At 35.0% G+C, this 17,740-nt stretch overlaps 3 protein-coding genes across 3 annotated transcripts; 2 read left to right on the forward strand and 1 right to left on the reverse strand.

The window, feature by feature from the left end:
* The first annotated feature begins 5,167 nt into the window (after nt 1-5,167).
* Nucleotides 5,168-6,123, forward strand: LOC107028187 (cyclin-dependent kinase F-4-like). Its single transcript, XM_015229230.2, has one exon. The coding sequence runs from the start codon at nt 5,168-5,170 to the stop codon at nt 6,107-6,109; it is 942 nt and encodes a 313-aa protein (XP_015084716.1). The 3' UTR covers nt 6,110-6,123.
* Nucleotides 6,124-12,379: 6,256 nt separating this feature from the next.
* LOC107027792 (pre-mRNA-splicing factor syf2-like) lies at nt 12,380-13,027 on the reverse strand. The gene has a single exon (XM_027919316.1). It carries the CDS (start codon nt 13,025-13,027, stop codon nt 12,380-12,382), a length of 648 nt encoding a protein of 215 aa, XP_027775117.1.
* Nucleotides 13,028-13,827: 800 nt separating this feature from the next.
* Nucleotides 13,828-16,691, forward strand: LOC107026909 (6-hydroxynicotinate 3-monooxygenase). Its single transcript, XM_015228028.2, has 4 exons — nt 13,828-14,132; nt 14,460-14,764; nt 14,862-15,072; nt 15,802-16,691. Exons 1-4 carry the CDS (start codon nt 13,896-13,898, stop codon nt 16,300-16,302), a joined length of 1,254 nt encoding a protein of 417 aa, XP_015083514.1. The 5' UTR covers nt 13,828-13,895; the 3' UTR covers nt 16,303-16,691.
* Nucleotides 16,692-17,740: the final 1,049 nt, after the last annotated feature.

Raw genomic sequence — 17,740 nt, forward strand, 5'->3', positions numbered from 1 at the left:
AGACTAAAATAACTTAAGAAGAAACTTATTTTGAGGCAGCGTCATTCGATTTTGAGTTTTTAAAGGATTATTATCATCTGTTATTCGGACCGAATGTAGTAGAGCGCTCCAAAATCATACTTATAAAGCTTTTGCTTTTTGTACTTCTTTAGAATAGTGACACGCTTAGACACCGAAAAAAAAAATGTAAATTCGAAGCATAAGTTTTAAAATTTGACATATTGTAAATATGAATCAATTCGAATGAATAATATATCAAAATTATTGAAATGTCAAGAGGAGGTTATAAATTTTGAGTTATTTAGAGAAAGATTTGACCTTTTGTCCATTGAAATTCTCAAAATTTGACCTACCACACATGCAAATTGTTCCAACTGAATAATATATCAAAAGGCTTGAAATGCCGAAAGTAGCTTATACCTAGAATTTAAAACTATTTAGAGGAGACTCAAATTGATTAGGATTAAAAAAATCAATTTGCTATGAAAGATGAATGATTGAAATGTATAAATATTAGAGAAAATGGTCAAAAGTCTCCCTAACTATATTTAGTTTTTTAATTACACGTTTTAATTTTACAAAAATTCTATCACCCCCGAAGTGTTTAAAACTGAAATTAATATTTCTCTGAATGCTTATCTGGCAAAGAGAGAAAAGAATAAATACTAAAACTTTATTTTATTATCACTTTTAAAAAGATATTTGACAACCTAAGGCCAACTTTGAGGTACATTGTTTAATCATGTATATCTACTCTTTGTAAATAAATAGATTTTTCTATGTATCTCCAAAATCATTGAGGTTATTGACATATTTCCACCATGTTTCTATCACATTCCTCCTTTTCCAAATTTGCCAATTTATAAAAGCAGGAAGTGCTTTAAACATTGGCTTCAATTTGGGATTTCCACCAATCATATGTGATCTCTTCCTTCCTTGGGTATTGCATATGTGGTTGCATGTATCCTCATTGAAATTACTTTCCAGAGCATTAATCTTCCACCCTTCATCATATAGTTCCAGTTGACATTGATTATGTGATATTGACATCAAATAATGCAATGGTGACACCAATATGACCTTCTCTAGGTTCCATCCTACCACTTGTGGTCTTTGTCTTTTACGTATAATTTGTCCACATGGTACTTTTGGTTCTGAAATTTCACCACAGCGTAGCAAATAATAACGCTTTGGAAACATCAAATAAATATCTAAAACCTAACCTTATGAATTTTGTAAAAATCTTATGAATATCGTCAATTACACATTTAGGAGGCGTGATAGCTGAGAGGAGGTAGACTGGAATGCTCTACAACACATGGTTAATTTGTCTCTTCAATGAGGTGTATTTGGTATCACGGAGATTCAACAGATGATAGAAAATTACTCCTTCATTCACTTTTATTTGTCATATTTAAATTTAATATTATTTTATTACACAATTTCTATTAATCGGTGTCTTATGGAAAAAAATAAATTAACTTTTCTTCATATATTAAATGACTAGTAAAAGTAAAAAATATTATGATGTGGAAGTTACTATCACTAATTAGCTTCATTACTTCCCTCATGAAGATAACCTTCACCTTTATGAACATTATTCTGGTAACATTTCACCTTCATAATCTCCTCCATTATGTTCATATTTATGACTAATATTTTGTATTTATCTATGTTATACTATAAACAGATGTATAAGGATTCATATTATAGACACTTGAAGATTTGGTGAACACTTGAATATTGAAAGAATAAAAAAATCTCTCTATCTCTTATCTTTCTATTTCTATTATCATTTGTCTTATTTTTATTTTATTTTTACAACTTTTTTATAATAGTGAACAATAATTTGAGAGTTAATTATGACTTGTAAGGAAACATATTTCGAAACCAGATTATAGTAACGTAATATTATCAAAATTGGTCATTAATGAAAAATGTGATGTTATGAAAATTTTAGGAGTTTTTTTCCCCTCATAAGGAAAAATAATTTTGGGAATGAGTAGTTATTATGTCGTCGTGATTTTACTTTCCCCAAATGAAAAATCACTTTAAAATATCTAAATACTTAAAAATATTTGAAACAAAATTGCCACTAATTAATACTAGAGAAATCGAGAAAAATTTACTTTTAATGATTCTAACAAAAATAGTTTTTAAAAAAATTAAAGAACGGATAAGGGTTTTTATTAATATTTGATCAATAAGGTTTTAAGCACTTGAAACATCCACTAACATGCGATTATTCTAAGAGTTAGCTAAAACCTATTAACTAACTTAATTAATTGAGAGAATTCTTAAATTTTATAAGTGAAAAATAAAAAGTTTTTTTGGACATTTACTTTGAAAAGAAAAGCTCTTTTTGAGTTGCTTGAAAAAACAGTTCTTTTTTAGATGATTTGAAGGATGAAAGAAAATTATTTCAAAATTTATTTATTTACTTATTTGATTTCAAGTGAATCAAATTATAACTTCAAGAAAAAAATATCTATCTGTTTCTATTCTTCTTAAAATCTTAGAACTAAATGATTAGTCTAATAATTCTCAATTATGGATTTTTAAGAACCCTTTCAGTAAGTATGAAGGGAATATAATGAATTCCCCCGAGTTATTCTAAGGGGAACATTCATATATAATCACTCAAAAATAGTCTAATTATTCTTCACAGCTATGGTTTGATAATTACAATTCGTAGTTACATGTTATGGGGAGGAGATAGGTGAGCGAGACTGGGAGAGAGAGAGGAGAGAGGCGACAGAGAGGGCAAAAAGTGGGAGAGAGGTGAATTGTATATGTATATCGGTTAGATAATTGTATATTGTACATATGTATTTGTATTTATGGCAAGTGAGATTGGGAGAGGGAGGATAGAGGCGAGCAAGATTGGGAGAAAGGCGAGCGAGATTAGGAGAGAGGCGAATGAGAGAGGGCAAAGAGTGGGAGAGAGGTGAATTGTATATGTATATCAGTTAGATAATTGTATATTATACATATGCATTTGTATATATGACAAGCGAGATACTGAGAGAGGAGAGAGACGAGCGAGTTTGGGAGAGGGAAGAGAGATGCGAGGGAGAGAGGGCAGAGAGTGGAGAGAGGTGAATTTGTATATGTATATCGATTAGATAATTGTATATTATACATATGTATTTGTATATTTTGGCGAATTATACATATACAAATGTGACTAATTGTACAAACTAAAAGTCAGCCCACATAATTAATGAATAATATTAGTCATGAATGGTAATTATAGCAAACTATAGCTATAATAAATAATTAAATAATATAAAATTTCTTAACGACGTAATTTTTCCTTGTTCTTCTAATAGCTTAGATTTACACAAGTGCAAGCGAGTTTAAGAAGTGAGAGATTTTAATTTGCAAGACACAATTTGGTACCATTTGATAAAAAAATAATTCAATAATAACAATAACGGATAAGGGCCTAAAATACTCTTAAAGTATTGAAAATGGTACAAAATTACCCTTCATCCACCTATTGGCTTCAAAATGCCCTTTTCATCCACCTATTGGCTCCAAAATACCCTTGTCATCCACCTTTGTGTTCAAATTGACCACTTTTTTAATTGTTTTAAAATTAAACTCTTTCAATATTTTTTGAAATACTTGGCGTTCAATTATTGATTATAATTATAATTTATTAATATAATTTATAAACCAAACCACTACACACTCATTACTAATTAAACCTCACCCACTTAATAATCCATTATAATATCAAAATCGTCATAAACACTACTAAAACACGATGAAATTAAGATTTCTGAAAATGACATTCAAAATTATTCGAGTCCGAATCGGCGCCCCAATTAAATTTAGGTTGAGCCGCTTATTTAGGAGGACACTTTCGTTCAAAATAGAATTAGAATTTTATGATTAAAGATAAAGAAGTAATGCATCCCGAATTGATTCATGCATTTTTTTTAAAGATAATTTTATAAATATTTATGATTTGTTTTAAAACTTTAATATATTATTTTGAAAAAAAGTTACTTATGAAGTAACATCACATAATTGAGACGTAAGAATAATTAAGATAAATATAGTCAGATTTTTAAGTTTATTGGTGATTTTTATTCAGCCACTTGAATGTATTATAATTTAGATCTATAATTTTTAAAAACACTCAATTGGCAGTAGCTTGCATTAATAATGTGACGGGTTCATTAATTTAGAGGGATTTAATTATTAATGGGGTGGGTAGTGGATTGATTTATAAATTATACTAATATGTTAAATTATAACATATAGTTGAGCACCACGTATTTTAAAAAATATTTAAATAGTTTAAATATAAAACCGTTAAATAAGTGGTCAATTTTGAACCAAAAGGTGGATGACAAGGGTATTTTGGACCCAAAAGGTGGGTGGAAAGGGTATTTTGGAGCCAATAGGTGGATGGAGGGTAATTTTATACCATTTCCAATACTTTAAGGGTATTTTAGGCCCTTTTCCGTAACAATAAAGCAAGAACCATGGAGATTTATTTAAGTTGAGAGAGCCTTTAGCTCATGTTTCTGACTTCTCTCCTTTTTTAGGACTATTGCTATGATCATTAAAGCGTGGAAATAAATGATTATTATTTTTTATGTTTTATTTTTCAAACCAATTTTTTAAATTTCAACTTAACAATATTTCTTCTGTTATTTAGGAAATAAACTAAGAGTAATTTTTATTTGATATTTATTTATTTTATGTCTAGCTAAAATTAATTTGTCCTAATTCATATTCAAAAAAGGTTTCCTTATTCTAATTCAATTTGGTTAGTTAATATTCTAAATATGGTATCTTTGTCACTTATCCTAATTTGTTCAGAACTTAGTATTTATATGGGAATTGGTTATGTTAATTTCTTAGCATTATAAATAGGACGTGAGATTCAAGGACAAAGAACAAATAAACTTCAGTTTTTAAGGGTTTGGTAGAGTTAAGCATTCTTTCTTCTGTGGCTTTGTTAGAGTTCAGTTTCAGTGTATTAATTTTACTTAGGCCATGGACCAATTGTACCTCTACTCAAATCACTCCAGAAAGTCCTTCATTGGCAAGTTTTTTCCCAGAATTAGACTACTAGTTCCTAGTGAATAGATAAATATTGTTTTTTCCAATTGAAGAGGAACAACGTAAGAACGTTTCGTTTGTTCTAATGGAAAGGTACTTGATAATTAAGGAAGTTGGTAATGGTTCATTTGGGAATGTATGGAGAGCTTTGAATAAACAGACTGGTGAAGTGGTTGCGATTAAGAAAATGAAGAAGAAGTATTATTCATGGGAAGAATGCATCAACTTGAGAGAAGTCAAGTCATTGAGGAGAATGAATCATCCAAATATAGTTAAGCTCAAAGAAGTGATTAACGAGAATGACATATTATACTTTGTGTTTGAATACATGGAGTGCAACTTATATAATCTTATGGAGAATAGGCCTCATTTTTTCGTAGAGTCACAAGTGAGAAATTGGTGCTTCCAAATATTTCAAGGTCTTGCATCTATCCATCAACAAGGATACTTTCATCGCGATCTTAAGCCAGAGAACTTGTTGGTTTCAAAAGATTATATGTTAAAAATTGCTGATTTTGGTTCTGCTAGGGAGATCAATTCTCAGCCTCCATATACTGAATATGTCTCAACACGTTGGTATCGTGCCCCTGAAGTTCTTTTAGGATCACCAATATATGGTCCTGCTGTTGATATGTGGGCAATGGGTGCAATAATGGCGGAGTTACTAACTCTTCGTCCTCTATTCCCTGGTTTGGGTGAAGCAGATGAGATTTACAGAATATGCAGTGTTATAGGTACTCCATCAAAGAGTGAATGGGCTCATGGACATGAACTTGCTGGAGCTATCAACTACCAGTTTCCACAGATACGTGGTGTTACTCTGTCTAACGTACTCCCATATGTTAGAGAGGATGCAATTAATCTAATAACTTGGCTTTGTTCGTGGGATCCTTGCAAGAGGCCAACAGCGGTGGAGGTTCTTCAGCACAGTTTCTTTCAGAGTTGCTTTTATGTACCTCCATCATTATGCTCTAACACTGCTGCTGCTGCTCCATCTGTTAGAATTACGGCAAATCCCTTAGTATAAAGCAATTAACCTAAGCTCAGGATGAATACAACAAGAAGAGAAGTAATTAAAGGATAGGAACATTTTTTTTTGTTTTTTAAAATATGTAAGTGGCAGTGTGGATAACACCTTATGCTACATTTTTCACTGTGCAATTTTCTAGTGATATTTGTTTCAGGTTTAAAACGCTACAAAGGATAAAAAATGTAATTGATAATTTTTTGTTACAGCTATTGAATTGAATTTTTTATCACCCTGAAGTATAATTCAAATTTTTAGCTTGTAGGATTTGAGAAACGCCTGAGCCCGACTAGTAAACAGATAAGCACATATATATGACTAGTAACTAGTACTATATATGTGTCCAAACACCTATGATGATGCCGCTGATATTTGGGGGGAATTGCGAGTGAAGAAAACTCAAAAGGCAGAATATGTTTAGTGATTGATTTTTTGACAGGTAAAGTTGTTGTCATTTCACTAGGAGGTCACCGGTTTGAGCTGTGGAAATAGCCTCGGCATACAATTGACCCTTATGGTTTGGCCCTTCTTTGGATCTGCGCATAGAGGAACTTGGTGCACTGGGACCCCTATTTTCTCGGAGATAGTCTTGTATGACTGCCCTTATTAACTATATTTGTGTAATGGTAGTGTCATTACCAGCTTTCACCTCGACAAATCCATCAGGCGAGCTGAATCCATCCTACCAAAGTTTGGGCAAATGTGTGTGTTTGACACATAGTATTGTACCGCGATATGTGTTAGGTAGTGGAGCCTCATTAATTTTAGGTTTTCCTATTTATTCTCTATTTTAGGTTTTCCTATTTATTCTCTATTTTAGGCTTTCCTATTTATTCTCTATTTTAGGTTTTCCTATTTATTCTCTGTAACAAAAAATACTCTGATTTATTAATATAAATATACCTCACCGCCGTGGAAGTTTACTCACGGGGTGTTACCACGAAATATTGGTTTTTCTCTTTCTCTCTCTAGATCTCTCATCTCTTTCTCTTGAAAGTTCTTGTGTTCTTCATTCATCTAGTGTGTGTGCGTGAATTCGATCTTAACAACTGGTATCAGAGCTAAGGAGATTCAACACGATCACTGAAGATGGATAGTTCAAAGCTTGGAATCGAGAAGTTTGATGGATCCGATTTCAGTTTCTGGAAGATGCAGATCGAAGATTATCTGTACCAGAAAGATCTTCACGAACCGTTGACCGGGGTGAAGCCGGAATCCATGACGGAGGAGAAGTGGAAACTCAAGGATCGCCAGGCTCTAGGGTTGATCCGGTTGACTTTGTCAAGAAACGTGGCGTTCAACATCGTGAAGGAGAAGACTACGTCCGGTCTGTTGAAGGCACTGTCAAACATGTATGAAAAACCATCGGCTATGAACAAGGTATATTTGATGCGTAGATTGTTCAATTTACAGATGTCTGAGAATGGATCCGTTTCTGATCATATAAACGAGTTCAATATGATTGTGAGTCAACTCAATTTTGTGGATATTAATTTCGAAGATGAAATTAAGGCGTTGATTTTGATGTCATCTCTGCCCGAGTCTTGGGATACTGTTGTTGCTGCGATTAGCAGTTCCCGTGGATCTGAGAAACTGAAGTTTGATGAAATCCGTGATGTTGTTCTTAGCGAAAGTATTCGCAAACGAGAAGTGGGAGATTCATCGGGCAGTGCTCTCAGCGTTGATCGAAGGGGGAGAAGTAAGACGAAAGGCCAAAATCAACATGGTCGATCAAAATCAAAGAATCGAGGAAAATCCCTGAACAGATCAAACGTGACTTGTTGGAACTGTGGAGAAAAAGGGCACTTTTGGACGAACTGTACAAAGCCAAAGAAGAAACAGAATCAGAAATTTGGAGATGACAATGATTCTGTAAATTCAGCAGAGGACATTGGGGATGCTCTAATCCTTAGTGTAAACAGCCCGGTTGAATCATGGATTTTGGATTCTGGTGCATCTTTCCATTCGTCTCCAAGCAAGGAGTTGTTCCAAAATTTCAAATCTGGAAATTTTGGAAAAGTATATCTTGCTGACAATAAAGCCTTAGAGATTGAAGGAAAGGGGGATGTTTGCATAAAGACCACCTCGGGAAACCAGTGGACATTGGAGGATGTCAGATATATTCCTGGGATCAAGAAAAATCTGATCTCTGTTGGTCAGTTGGATAGCACGGGATATGCAGCAGAGTTTGGGAAAGGTTCGTGGAAGATCGTGAAAGGTGCTATGGTAGTAGCTCGTGGCACCAAATCTGGAACCTTGTACACCACTGCAGGGTGTATAAACATGGCCGCTGTTGCTGAAGGTGCTTCCGGTTCATGTCTGTGGCACAACAGACTTGGACACATGAGTACTAAAGGAATGAAGATGCTGGTTGCAAAAGGAGCATTAGAGGGTCTGAAGTCTGTTGATATGGGTCTTTGCGAGAGCTGTGTTATGGGCAAACAGAAAAGAGTAAGCTTCACAAAGACTCCTAGAGAGCCAAAGAAAGTGCGGTTGGAAATGGTCCATACAGATGTTTGGGGACCATCTCCAGTATCATCACTTGGAGGATCCAGATTCTATGTTACCTTCATTGATGATTTCAGCAGGAAGGTATGGGTTTACTTCTTGAAGCATAAGTCAGATGTGTTTGCAACTTTCAAGAAGTGGAAAGCTGAAGTTGAGAATCAGACCGGTTTGAAAGTCAAATGCCTAAGGTCTGACAATGGAGGAGAGTATGACAAATCAGAGTTCAAGGCATTCTGTGCAGCTGAGGGAATCAGATTGATGAGAACAGTTCCTGGTAAGGCAAGGCAGAATGGAATTGTTGAGAGGATGAACAGAACATTGAATGAGCGTGCAAGGAGTATGAGGATACACTGTGGGCTGCCCAAAACACTTTGGGCGGATGCTGTGAGCACAGCTGCATACTTGATCAACAGGGGACCATCAGTTCCTTTAGGGTTCAAGATTCCAGAGGAGGTGTGGACAGGAAAAGAACTCAAGTACTCACACTTGAGGACTTTTGGTTGCACTGCTTATGTTCATGTTGATCCAGAAAAGAGAGACAAGCTTGATGCCAAGGCTGTGAAGTGTTACTTCATAGGATATGGTTCTGATTTGTTTGGTTACAGGTTTTGGGATGACAAGAACAGAAAGATCCTGAGACATTGTGACGTGACATTTGATGAGTCTGTCCTGTACAAGGACAGAGAGCAGAAGGTTCTAGAGATTACAAAGCAAGTGGGAGTTGAGGTTGAGTTGGAGAAGAGTAACCCCAGAGATGTCGAAGCAGATACTCAACCAACTCCTACTGAAGAATCTGAAGTGGAGCAAGTTACACCTGAGCAGGTGTTAAGGAGATCATCCAGATCCATCAGGGCACCAGATAGGTATTCACCTTCATTACACTATCTATTGCTGACTGATGAGGGGGAACCAGAGTCTTTTGATGAGGCCCTACAGGTGGAGGATTCGATCAAGTGGGAGCAAGCCATGGATGATGAGATGAGGTCACTTGAGAAGAACGACACATGGGTGTTGACTGAGCTACCTGCAGGGAAGAGAGCTTTGCTGAACAAGTGGGTGTTCAGAATCAAGACTGAACCAGATGGCAAAAGAAGGTTCAAGGCTCGTTTAGTGGTTAAAGGATATTCACAAAGGAAAGGTATTGATTATGCTGAAATATTCTCTCCTGTTGTGAAGTTAACCTCTATTCGAATTCTGTTGAGTATTGTTGCATCGGAGAATTTGCATCTAGAGCAAATGGATGTAAAAACAGCGTTTTTACATGGAGATCTGGACAAAGAGATCTATATGCAGCAACCGGAAGGATTTGTGGTTCCAGGCAAGGAACACATGGTGTGCAAGCTCACCAGGAGCTTGTATGGACTAAAGCAAGCACCAAGGCAGTGGTACAAGAAGTTTGACTCCTTCATGACCAAGAGTGGATTCTGCAAAGCTGAAAAGGATCCTTGTTGTTACTTCAAGAAATACACTGATTCATATGTCTTTCTACTCTTGTATGTGGATGATATGTTGATTGCAGGATCTAGTATGAGGGAGATTAACAATCTGAAGACAAGGTTGTCTGCAGCGTTTGAGATGAAAGATTTGGGTCCAGCAAAGCAGATTTTGGGGATGAAGATTTCTCGGGATAGATCTGCTGGCACTTTAAATCTATCTCAGGAGTTGTACATTGAGAAGGTGCTGAGCAGATTCAGGGTTAATGATGCTAAACCCAGGACTACTCCATTGGCAAATCACTTTAAATTGTCAAAGGAGCAGTCACCCAAGACTGCCGAGGAGCGTGATCACATGGCACTTGTTCCATATGCTTCAGCAGTTGGTAGTTTGATGTATGCTATGGTCTGCACTAGACCTGATATAGCACATGCAGTGGGAGTTGTTAGCAGGTACATGGCGAACCCTGGGAAAGAGCATTGGGAAGCTGTGAAGTGGCTTCTGAGATATCTGAGAGGTACATCCAGTACTTCACTTTGTTTTGGCAAAGGCAAGGTGACTCTACAGGGTTTTGTGGATGCTGATCTTGGTGGGGATGTTGACTCGAGCAAGAGTACATCCGGGTACATTTACACCATAGGTGGAACAGCAGTGAGTTGGATGTCCAGGCTTCAGAAGTGTGTTTCTCTTTCATCTACTGAAGCTGAGTATGTGGCAATAGCTGAAGCTGGGAAAGAGATGATATGGCTGGCAGATTATCTTGAGGAATTGGGCAAGAAGCAGAGCGAGAAGATTCTTTACTCAGATAGCCAGAGTGCCATACAGTTGGTGAAAAATCCAGTCTATCATTCGAAGACAAAGCACATCAGAAGGCGATACCATTTCACTCGCAGGGAAGTGGAGGATGGTGATATGTGCTTGGAGAAGATAGAGGGTGCAAAGAACCCGGCAGACATGTTGACGAAATGTGTTGATGTTGGGAAACTGAGGTTATGTAAAACCTCGGTTGGTCTTCTGTAGTTGTTGCTACAGATGTTGCGGTGCGGTAAAGATGTTGATGATGAAGAGATTTTTTTGAGAATGTATTTTTTGAATGACTGAGTCAGTCTCCAAGTGGGAGAATTGTTAGGTAGTGGAGCCTGATTAATTTTAGGTTTTCCTATTTATTCTCTATTTTAGGTTTTCCTATTTATTCTCTATTTTAGGCTTTCCTATTTATTCTCTATTTTAGGCTTTCCTATTTATTCTCTGTAACCAAAAATACTCTGATTTATTAATATAAATATACCTCACCGCCGTGGAAGTTTACTCACGGGGTTTTACCACGAAAAATTGGGTTTTCTCTCTCTCTCTAGATTTCTCATCTCTTTCTCTTGAAAGCTCTTGTGTTCTTCATTCATCTAGTGTGTGTGCGTGAATTCGATCCTAACAATATGAACTTAGGATTTTCATGTTGTTATTCCTATGCCTCAACCACTCAGCCCTCCCTTTTGCAATCTATCTAGTAAAGGGGGGCTATATTTTAAATAAGTAAATTAACACCTCGAGTCGTGAAAGAATCATGTATACCCCTCTATTTACTTGTCTTTACTTAATGGAATGGAAAATACTGGGAGTTTTACTATGATACTCTTGCAATTATAGTGATGAATAATGTATTATGAACTTTGAATTGATCATTAAGGAGCATGCTTTGGTGAATGCTAAGCTTCAAGTTGTTCGTCATTGGCCTATACCCTGCATGTTTAAGCAATCTACCTTTGATTTGTTTGGTTTTAAATCAACTAATTTGGCAATCTTTACCATTTAAATGTTATGCAGGTCGCAGTATCATGATAGATTTCACATTTTACTTTGTTTGGTTGAATTGCCTTCAAGTTTTGATCATACAAGTAATTGACAAATTGGCGAAACTTCAAGGATCTCCAAAATGGATTTTGGGATGGAGGAAAGGCTCGAAGATGGTGAAAAAGAAAAGATAGTTGCCCAATGTTGTCATTCAACTTTTTATCTCTACAAACAGCATCGTAATAGGGCGCAAAAAGCTTTAAATAGGCAGTGCAAACACAAATGGTGTCAAAACAAGTTATTATAGATATTATGGACAAGATTGTTTATGCTTATGCTTGTAGATTTGCAAGTCAAAGTTGTTGTATCTTTTTATTTATTTATTAAGATTATTCGGAGACAAATTTGATGAGTGAACAATGACAATAAAAGTGTCTATATTATTGTGATATATTATAATTCATTTGTATCTGGTTTATAAATAGAAATTCACATTATCTAAAATCATGATGCAGGAAAGCAAGAGAGCAAAGGAACATCTCAATCAGGTAAAGCAGTTCCTCTCTCAAGGTTATTCTTGATCTCCAAGGTGTATTTTCCAAAGGCACGCTCAATCTTTTTGTTGAAGTGCTCGTTACGATCATTAATAGAGTCAATGTCTTTCTCTTCATGGAACTTTCTCCTCCGACTAAATGATTGGTGCTTCTCGTCCCTGTCCTTGAGCTCCTTCACCATCCTCTCTATCTTATCGTCTGATAATTTTGGTGCCTTTCCATACTGGATATTAGAAGCATCTCGATCAGCTTCCTTCATTCTATTATACTTTGCCTCTGCTGACTCTTGTGAATCTAGCATGTATGTTTTGCTCATATCTAACCCATCAGCATCCAATGAATTCCCAATTTTCTTGTTCCTCTGTTCAATCCATTTTTGCTTAAACATTCCCCTGCTAGACTCTGCAGGTGGAACTTCTGTTTTTTTCTTCTCTGCTACCATTGCAGATTGATTCGCTTTTCTTGCCTCGTTCATTTTTAACCTCAATTCAAATAACTTTTTCTTCCTCCCTGTCAGATTCGCCGACTCTTCTCCCATATTATCCTCTCCATCATCATTGCCACTTGCAACACCGTCTCTTTCATCAGGTGCATCGAAACTCAAATGAATACCAACTCTTCTTTTGTCACTCATGTTCCCAATTTCCGTATTAAGCAATAGAAGAATGAACACAAAACTCTTATTTAATAAGACTAACGGATCAAATTAGACTAGGATTAGAAAGTCTATTCCTATATGAATTAGGACACAAATCCTAAACTATTTAGGATTCCAACTCTTTGGCTTATTTCCTAAACAGTTTAGTCAATGTCTTTTTCTTTATTGTTACCTTAAAATTATAGTAAATTTTAGTAGTATTACCAATCATTTAAAGTTACATTTTGTTATAATAGTAATATAGAGCTTATTGCTATATGAAATATGACTTGCTTACTGTATAGAATATTCTATTCATTATGAAGAAATAAAAACGTCTTTCATTTTCTTTCTTTTTTTTAGTTTGAGTGAGTTGGTGTGTATTTTAATTAATTCCCAAATAACATATAATTTTGCCCATCTAAACAAAAACAAATAGAGAGAAATCACCAAGTTTAAAAATCGAGTAAATTTTAGGTTTAACAAATATAAAAATCACATATATGTTATAGTTATAGCTTGTATAATTGCGCTGCATAACAAACTTTATATTTAGTATAACTATTGATAAGAAGTTTCAATGTTTAGGACTTTGAATGTTAATTAATGTTGTGGCTTATAATCACTTCCATCATTATATATCAGAACTAAAATTTTTAATTTTTTATTTAAAATATTAAATTAATATAATTCAATTTAATTTTAAAAATTTATCAAATTAATTTTTAAAAATATTAATATGACAAATAAAAATGGATAAAATTGAACCGAGAAAATAATAACCATACTGTATGATAGGATTCTAAACTTGTACAAGCACACCCAGACCAAAGGCTTTTTTTTGCAGAAAAGAGAGAGAAAACAAATGGGGAAACCGAAAGCAGTGATTGTTGGAGGCAGCATAGCAGGTATATGCTGTGCACATGCTCTCATCACAGCTGGTTGGGATGTTGTGGTTCTTGAGAAAACTCCACAACCTCCAACTGGTAGCCCCACTGGTGCTGGCCTTGGAATTGACCCTTTTTCTCACAAAATCATTCAATCTTGGATTCAACAACCCCAACTCCTCCAACAAACTACCTTGCCTCTCGTCATCGATCAAGTAAGTTATAGAGTAGTTACTTTCCCCAGCTATATTGATTTTTTTACTTCAAATTGAGATTTGGGGTAAGGGGAAAATGGGGAGATAGATTACAAGGTGAGGAATCGAAACCACACCAACAAGTTGAAAGTTCATGACACTCGACCAATAGGATTTCTCCATTTTTTTAAAATTGAGTTTGTGCTCTATTATTGTAATCCTTTTTTTGGTTTCCTCAGATTTTTTTTATATAAAATACAGTAGTTAAACTTGTTACTGTTATTTGATGTTTTCTTGAACTATTAACTTAATAGATCTTCTATCAATACTACTTATGATCAACTACAGAACCAGGCAACTGATGGAGAAACAAAAGTGAGCCAGACATTGGCAAGGGATGAGCATTTTAATTTCAGAGCAGCTTATTGGGCTGATCTCCATAGCCTTTTGTGCGGTGCACTACCGCTAGATATTGTCTTATGGGGTTATTTGTTCCTCTCCTTTTCCTTGTATGATGACAAATCAAAAGTGAAAGTCGAAACTAAAGTTCTTGAAACGGGTATTACAATCAACATTGTTGCTGATTTGCTTATTGCTGCCGATGGTTGTCTGTCTTCAATCAGACAACATTTCCTTCCTGACCTTAAGCTGAGGTTAGTTTATAAAGTAAATTAATGTTCTTCTTTTCCCGTCTTCTAGTCAATGAAATGCATCAGTTTGGTGTTTTTAGTGACTTCTATGTTCTGTTAGATATTCAGGTTACTGTGCGTGGAGAGGGGTTCTTGATTTTTCTAATAAGAAGCACTCTGAAGCCATTATCAACCTTAAGAAAGTGTATCCAGATCTTGGAAAATGCCTGTACTTTGACCTGAGCTCTGGAACTCATAGCGTATTTTATGAATTATTGAACCATAGGTTCAATTGGATATGGTACATTAATCAGCCCGAACCAAACCTCAAGGTAATAAGCTTGTCAAATCCAGTGATATGGTTGTTAAAGTAATTTCTAACCTGAATGATCGTTAACATTAGCCCTGATAACAGATGAGAATTGTGGGTTCTAATAAGCTGAAGACCAATGTAAAAGAGTTAGCTACCTTTTTTGTTTCATTTTATATGGCATAGTTTGACTGGACAGAGTGTTTCGTAAAGAAAAGCTTAACTTTTGAAACTTGTGTCATAAACATGCCATAATATTAAATGAGAAGTTCAGTTATTGTTTCCAAATTTAGAAAGTTTCCATTCTTTTGGAATGGATTAAAGAGAACATCCTGCCACTGGAATGAAGGGAGTGTGTACCTCTTATTTAGTGAGCGTTGGAACAATATGGACCTGAATAAAACAATGTGATATAGCTAATATCAATAGATTCAAAATTGACTTGTAGTTGATTGATTTAAAGTGGATGTAGAACTGTTATTTATCATGAATGGATCAACATATAGTTCCATTAGGTCAGATAATAATTAGAGATTTGGAGAGTGGATGGACGGATCATTTTCTGAACCACATATCTGATATACAATTAATGATGTAAGTTCAACACATTTCGAGTGTTACCTAGAGGAGTAGACTGGGGGACTTTGGTACCATTACTTTATGCTTGTTTTTCCAGATCAGTATCTTGATTATATTCTGTTTATATTGAGAGTATTGATTCTGAAAACCAATAGTTTGTTATGAAATCCAGGGGAATTCTGTTACTATGAAGGTTAGTGAAAACTTGGTTCAAAACATGCATGAAGAAGCTGAGAAGACTTGGGTTCCTGAATTGGTCAGAGTAATTAAAGAAATTAAGGAGCCTTTCCTGAATGTGATATATGATTGTGATCCTCTGGAGCAGATTTTTTGGGACAAAGTGGTGTTGATTGGAGATGCAGCTCATCCTACTACTCCTCATGGTTTGAGAAGTACAAACATGTCAATACTGGATGCAGCTGTTTTAGGCAAATTCTTAGAGAAGTGGGAAGTGGAAAATCTGAACTCTGCCCTTGAAGAATACCAGTCTATTAGGCTGCCAGTAACTACGAAGCAGGTTCTATATTCAAGGAGACTAGGTCGTATTAAACAAGGTTTATCACTTTCAGATCATTCGTCCTTTGATCCAAAAGCTGCAAGTCCAGAAGATTGTGAAGAGCTTCAGCAGAAAAACATGCCTCATTTCTACGATATTCCTTCGATATTGAAGTGATGTCACTGGTTTTAATCTTGGCCGGGTTATTAAAGCATTGTTGGATGCATAATTGAGACGAGCATTTTGTGCATATGTCCATCTCACAAATGACTGTTCTGGTGCACAAATGAGAGAATAAAGTTCATACTTGCCAGTACATAAATTTCCTTGACACAGAGCAGGTTTTCTGACAAAGTGGTGTTGGCTGAAAATGCAGATCATCCTATATTCACTCATGATTTGAGAAGTACAAACATGTCTATTGGATGTTACAGTTTTAACTTTTGGGCAGATCTTGCATTTGTATTGAAAAATCCATTAAATTATAAGAAAAATGACTTGGGAACGCATTAACACAGTGTTTTGTTGGTTCAGTGGCAGAAAGGGAACCTTTTAAGCTTTGCTTCCCTCTTGGTAACTTCAAATTCTTGGCCTCTAAAAGATTATCCATCCCTTCGGTTGCCCGTTACTCCCTTTGTCCCTAATTACTTCACTTTTGAATTGATACACTTATTACGATAATAATAATTGACGTAGTGAGTTTACTATTTTATTTTTATTAATTATGAAGTGGATAAATTAAAAATTTATAATTTACAAAAAGTATTACCTTTTTCAAAATTTAATTGAGAGTATAATAGGTAAAATAAAAATTATTCCTTTTTGATTTAAAAAAAGAAAAAAAAAATGAATAAGTAATTAGGGAAAGAGAGCAATTCAAATCAAGTTCTATATTCAAGGTTTAACACTTCAAAAATGAGATTATAAATAAATGGACTATCTCTTTGGACAGTATATTAATTAGACCGTGGGTTCAACGATACTCCTTCATCCGGTATTATTTGTCATGATTTCTACTTTTAGAGTTAAACTATAAAAATTTTGACTAATATTTTAAGATGTATTTTTTCATCGTATTAATATGCAAAAAAATTGTAATTTATAGTACTTTTCATATAGTTTTAGAATATCTTTTGTTTAAAATATCGAATTAATGTGATCTAATTTACCTTTGAAAATTAGTCAAATTGACTTTCGATAAGCACGACATGACAAACATTTCCGGACGGAGGGCGTAGCTACTACTTATCATTACAATCTTATTTTTTCCACGATCATGATGTTCAAACTAACTTTCTAAATATCCATCACCTTCCACCACCAACACGTAATAGATAACTCTATCCACCCAGGTTAGAACATATGAAAAAAATTCACCTGATTTTCTGTCTTTGCTAAAATTTAAATTTGAGACCTCACAAGTCTCAATTCATTTCGTTAATCACTAGGTCACATCCTTGGCTGCATCAAGTATGATCTAGTCAAGAGGGAATAGGGATACTATTTTTGTGTGTTTAACAACCAACTTAGGCATTTGGGGCTATAAGAATAAGAGGAAATTCCAGTCCCAAGCCTATTGTGAAGAATAACAAATATGTGAGGGCAAATGCAGTAC

The sequence above is a fragment of the Solanum pennellii genome, chromosome 8, assembly GCF_001406875.1.
Source record: "Solanum pennellii chromosome 8, SPENNV200".
Lineage (NCBI taxonomy): Eukaryota > Viridiplantae > Streptophyta > Magnoliopsida > Solanales > Solanaceae > Solanum > Solanum pennellii.

Bases quoted from the DNA above. Each gene is read 5' to 3' on its own strand.
- LOC107026909 (XM_015228028.2), top strand. From the start codon at position 13,896: ATGGGGAAACCGAAAGCAGTGATTGTTGGAGGCAGCATAGCAGGTATA. The intron at 14,765-14,861 runs GTTAGTTTATAA...ATGTTCTGTTAG, and splicing joins CTTCCTGACCTTAAGCTGAG to ATATTCAGGTTACTGTGCGT. The intron at 15,073-15,801 runs GTAATAAGCTTG...TATGAAATCCAG, and splicing joins AGCCCGAACCAAACCTCAAG to GGGAATTCTGTTACTATGAA.
- LOC107028187 (XM_015229230.2), top strand. From the start codon at position 5,168: ATGGAAAGGTACTTGATAATTAAGGAAGTTGGTAATGGTTCATTTGGG.
- LOC107027792 (XM_027919316.1), bottom strand. From the start codon at position 13,027: ATGAGTGACAAAAGAAGAGTTGGTATTCATTTGAGTTTCGATGCACCT.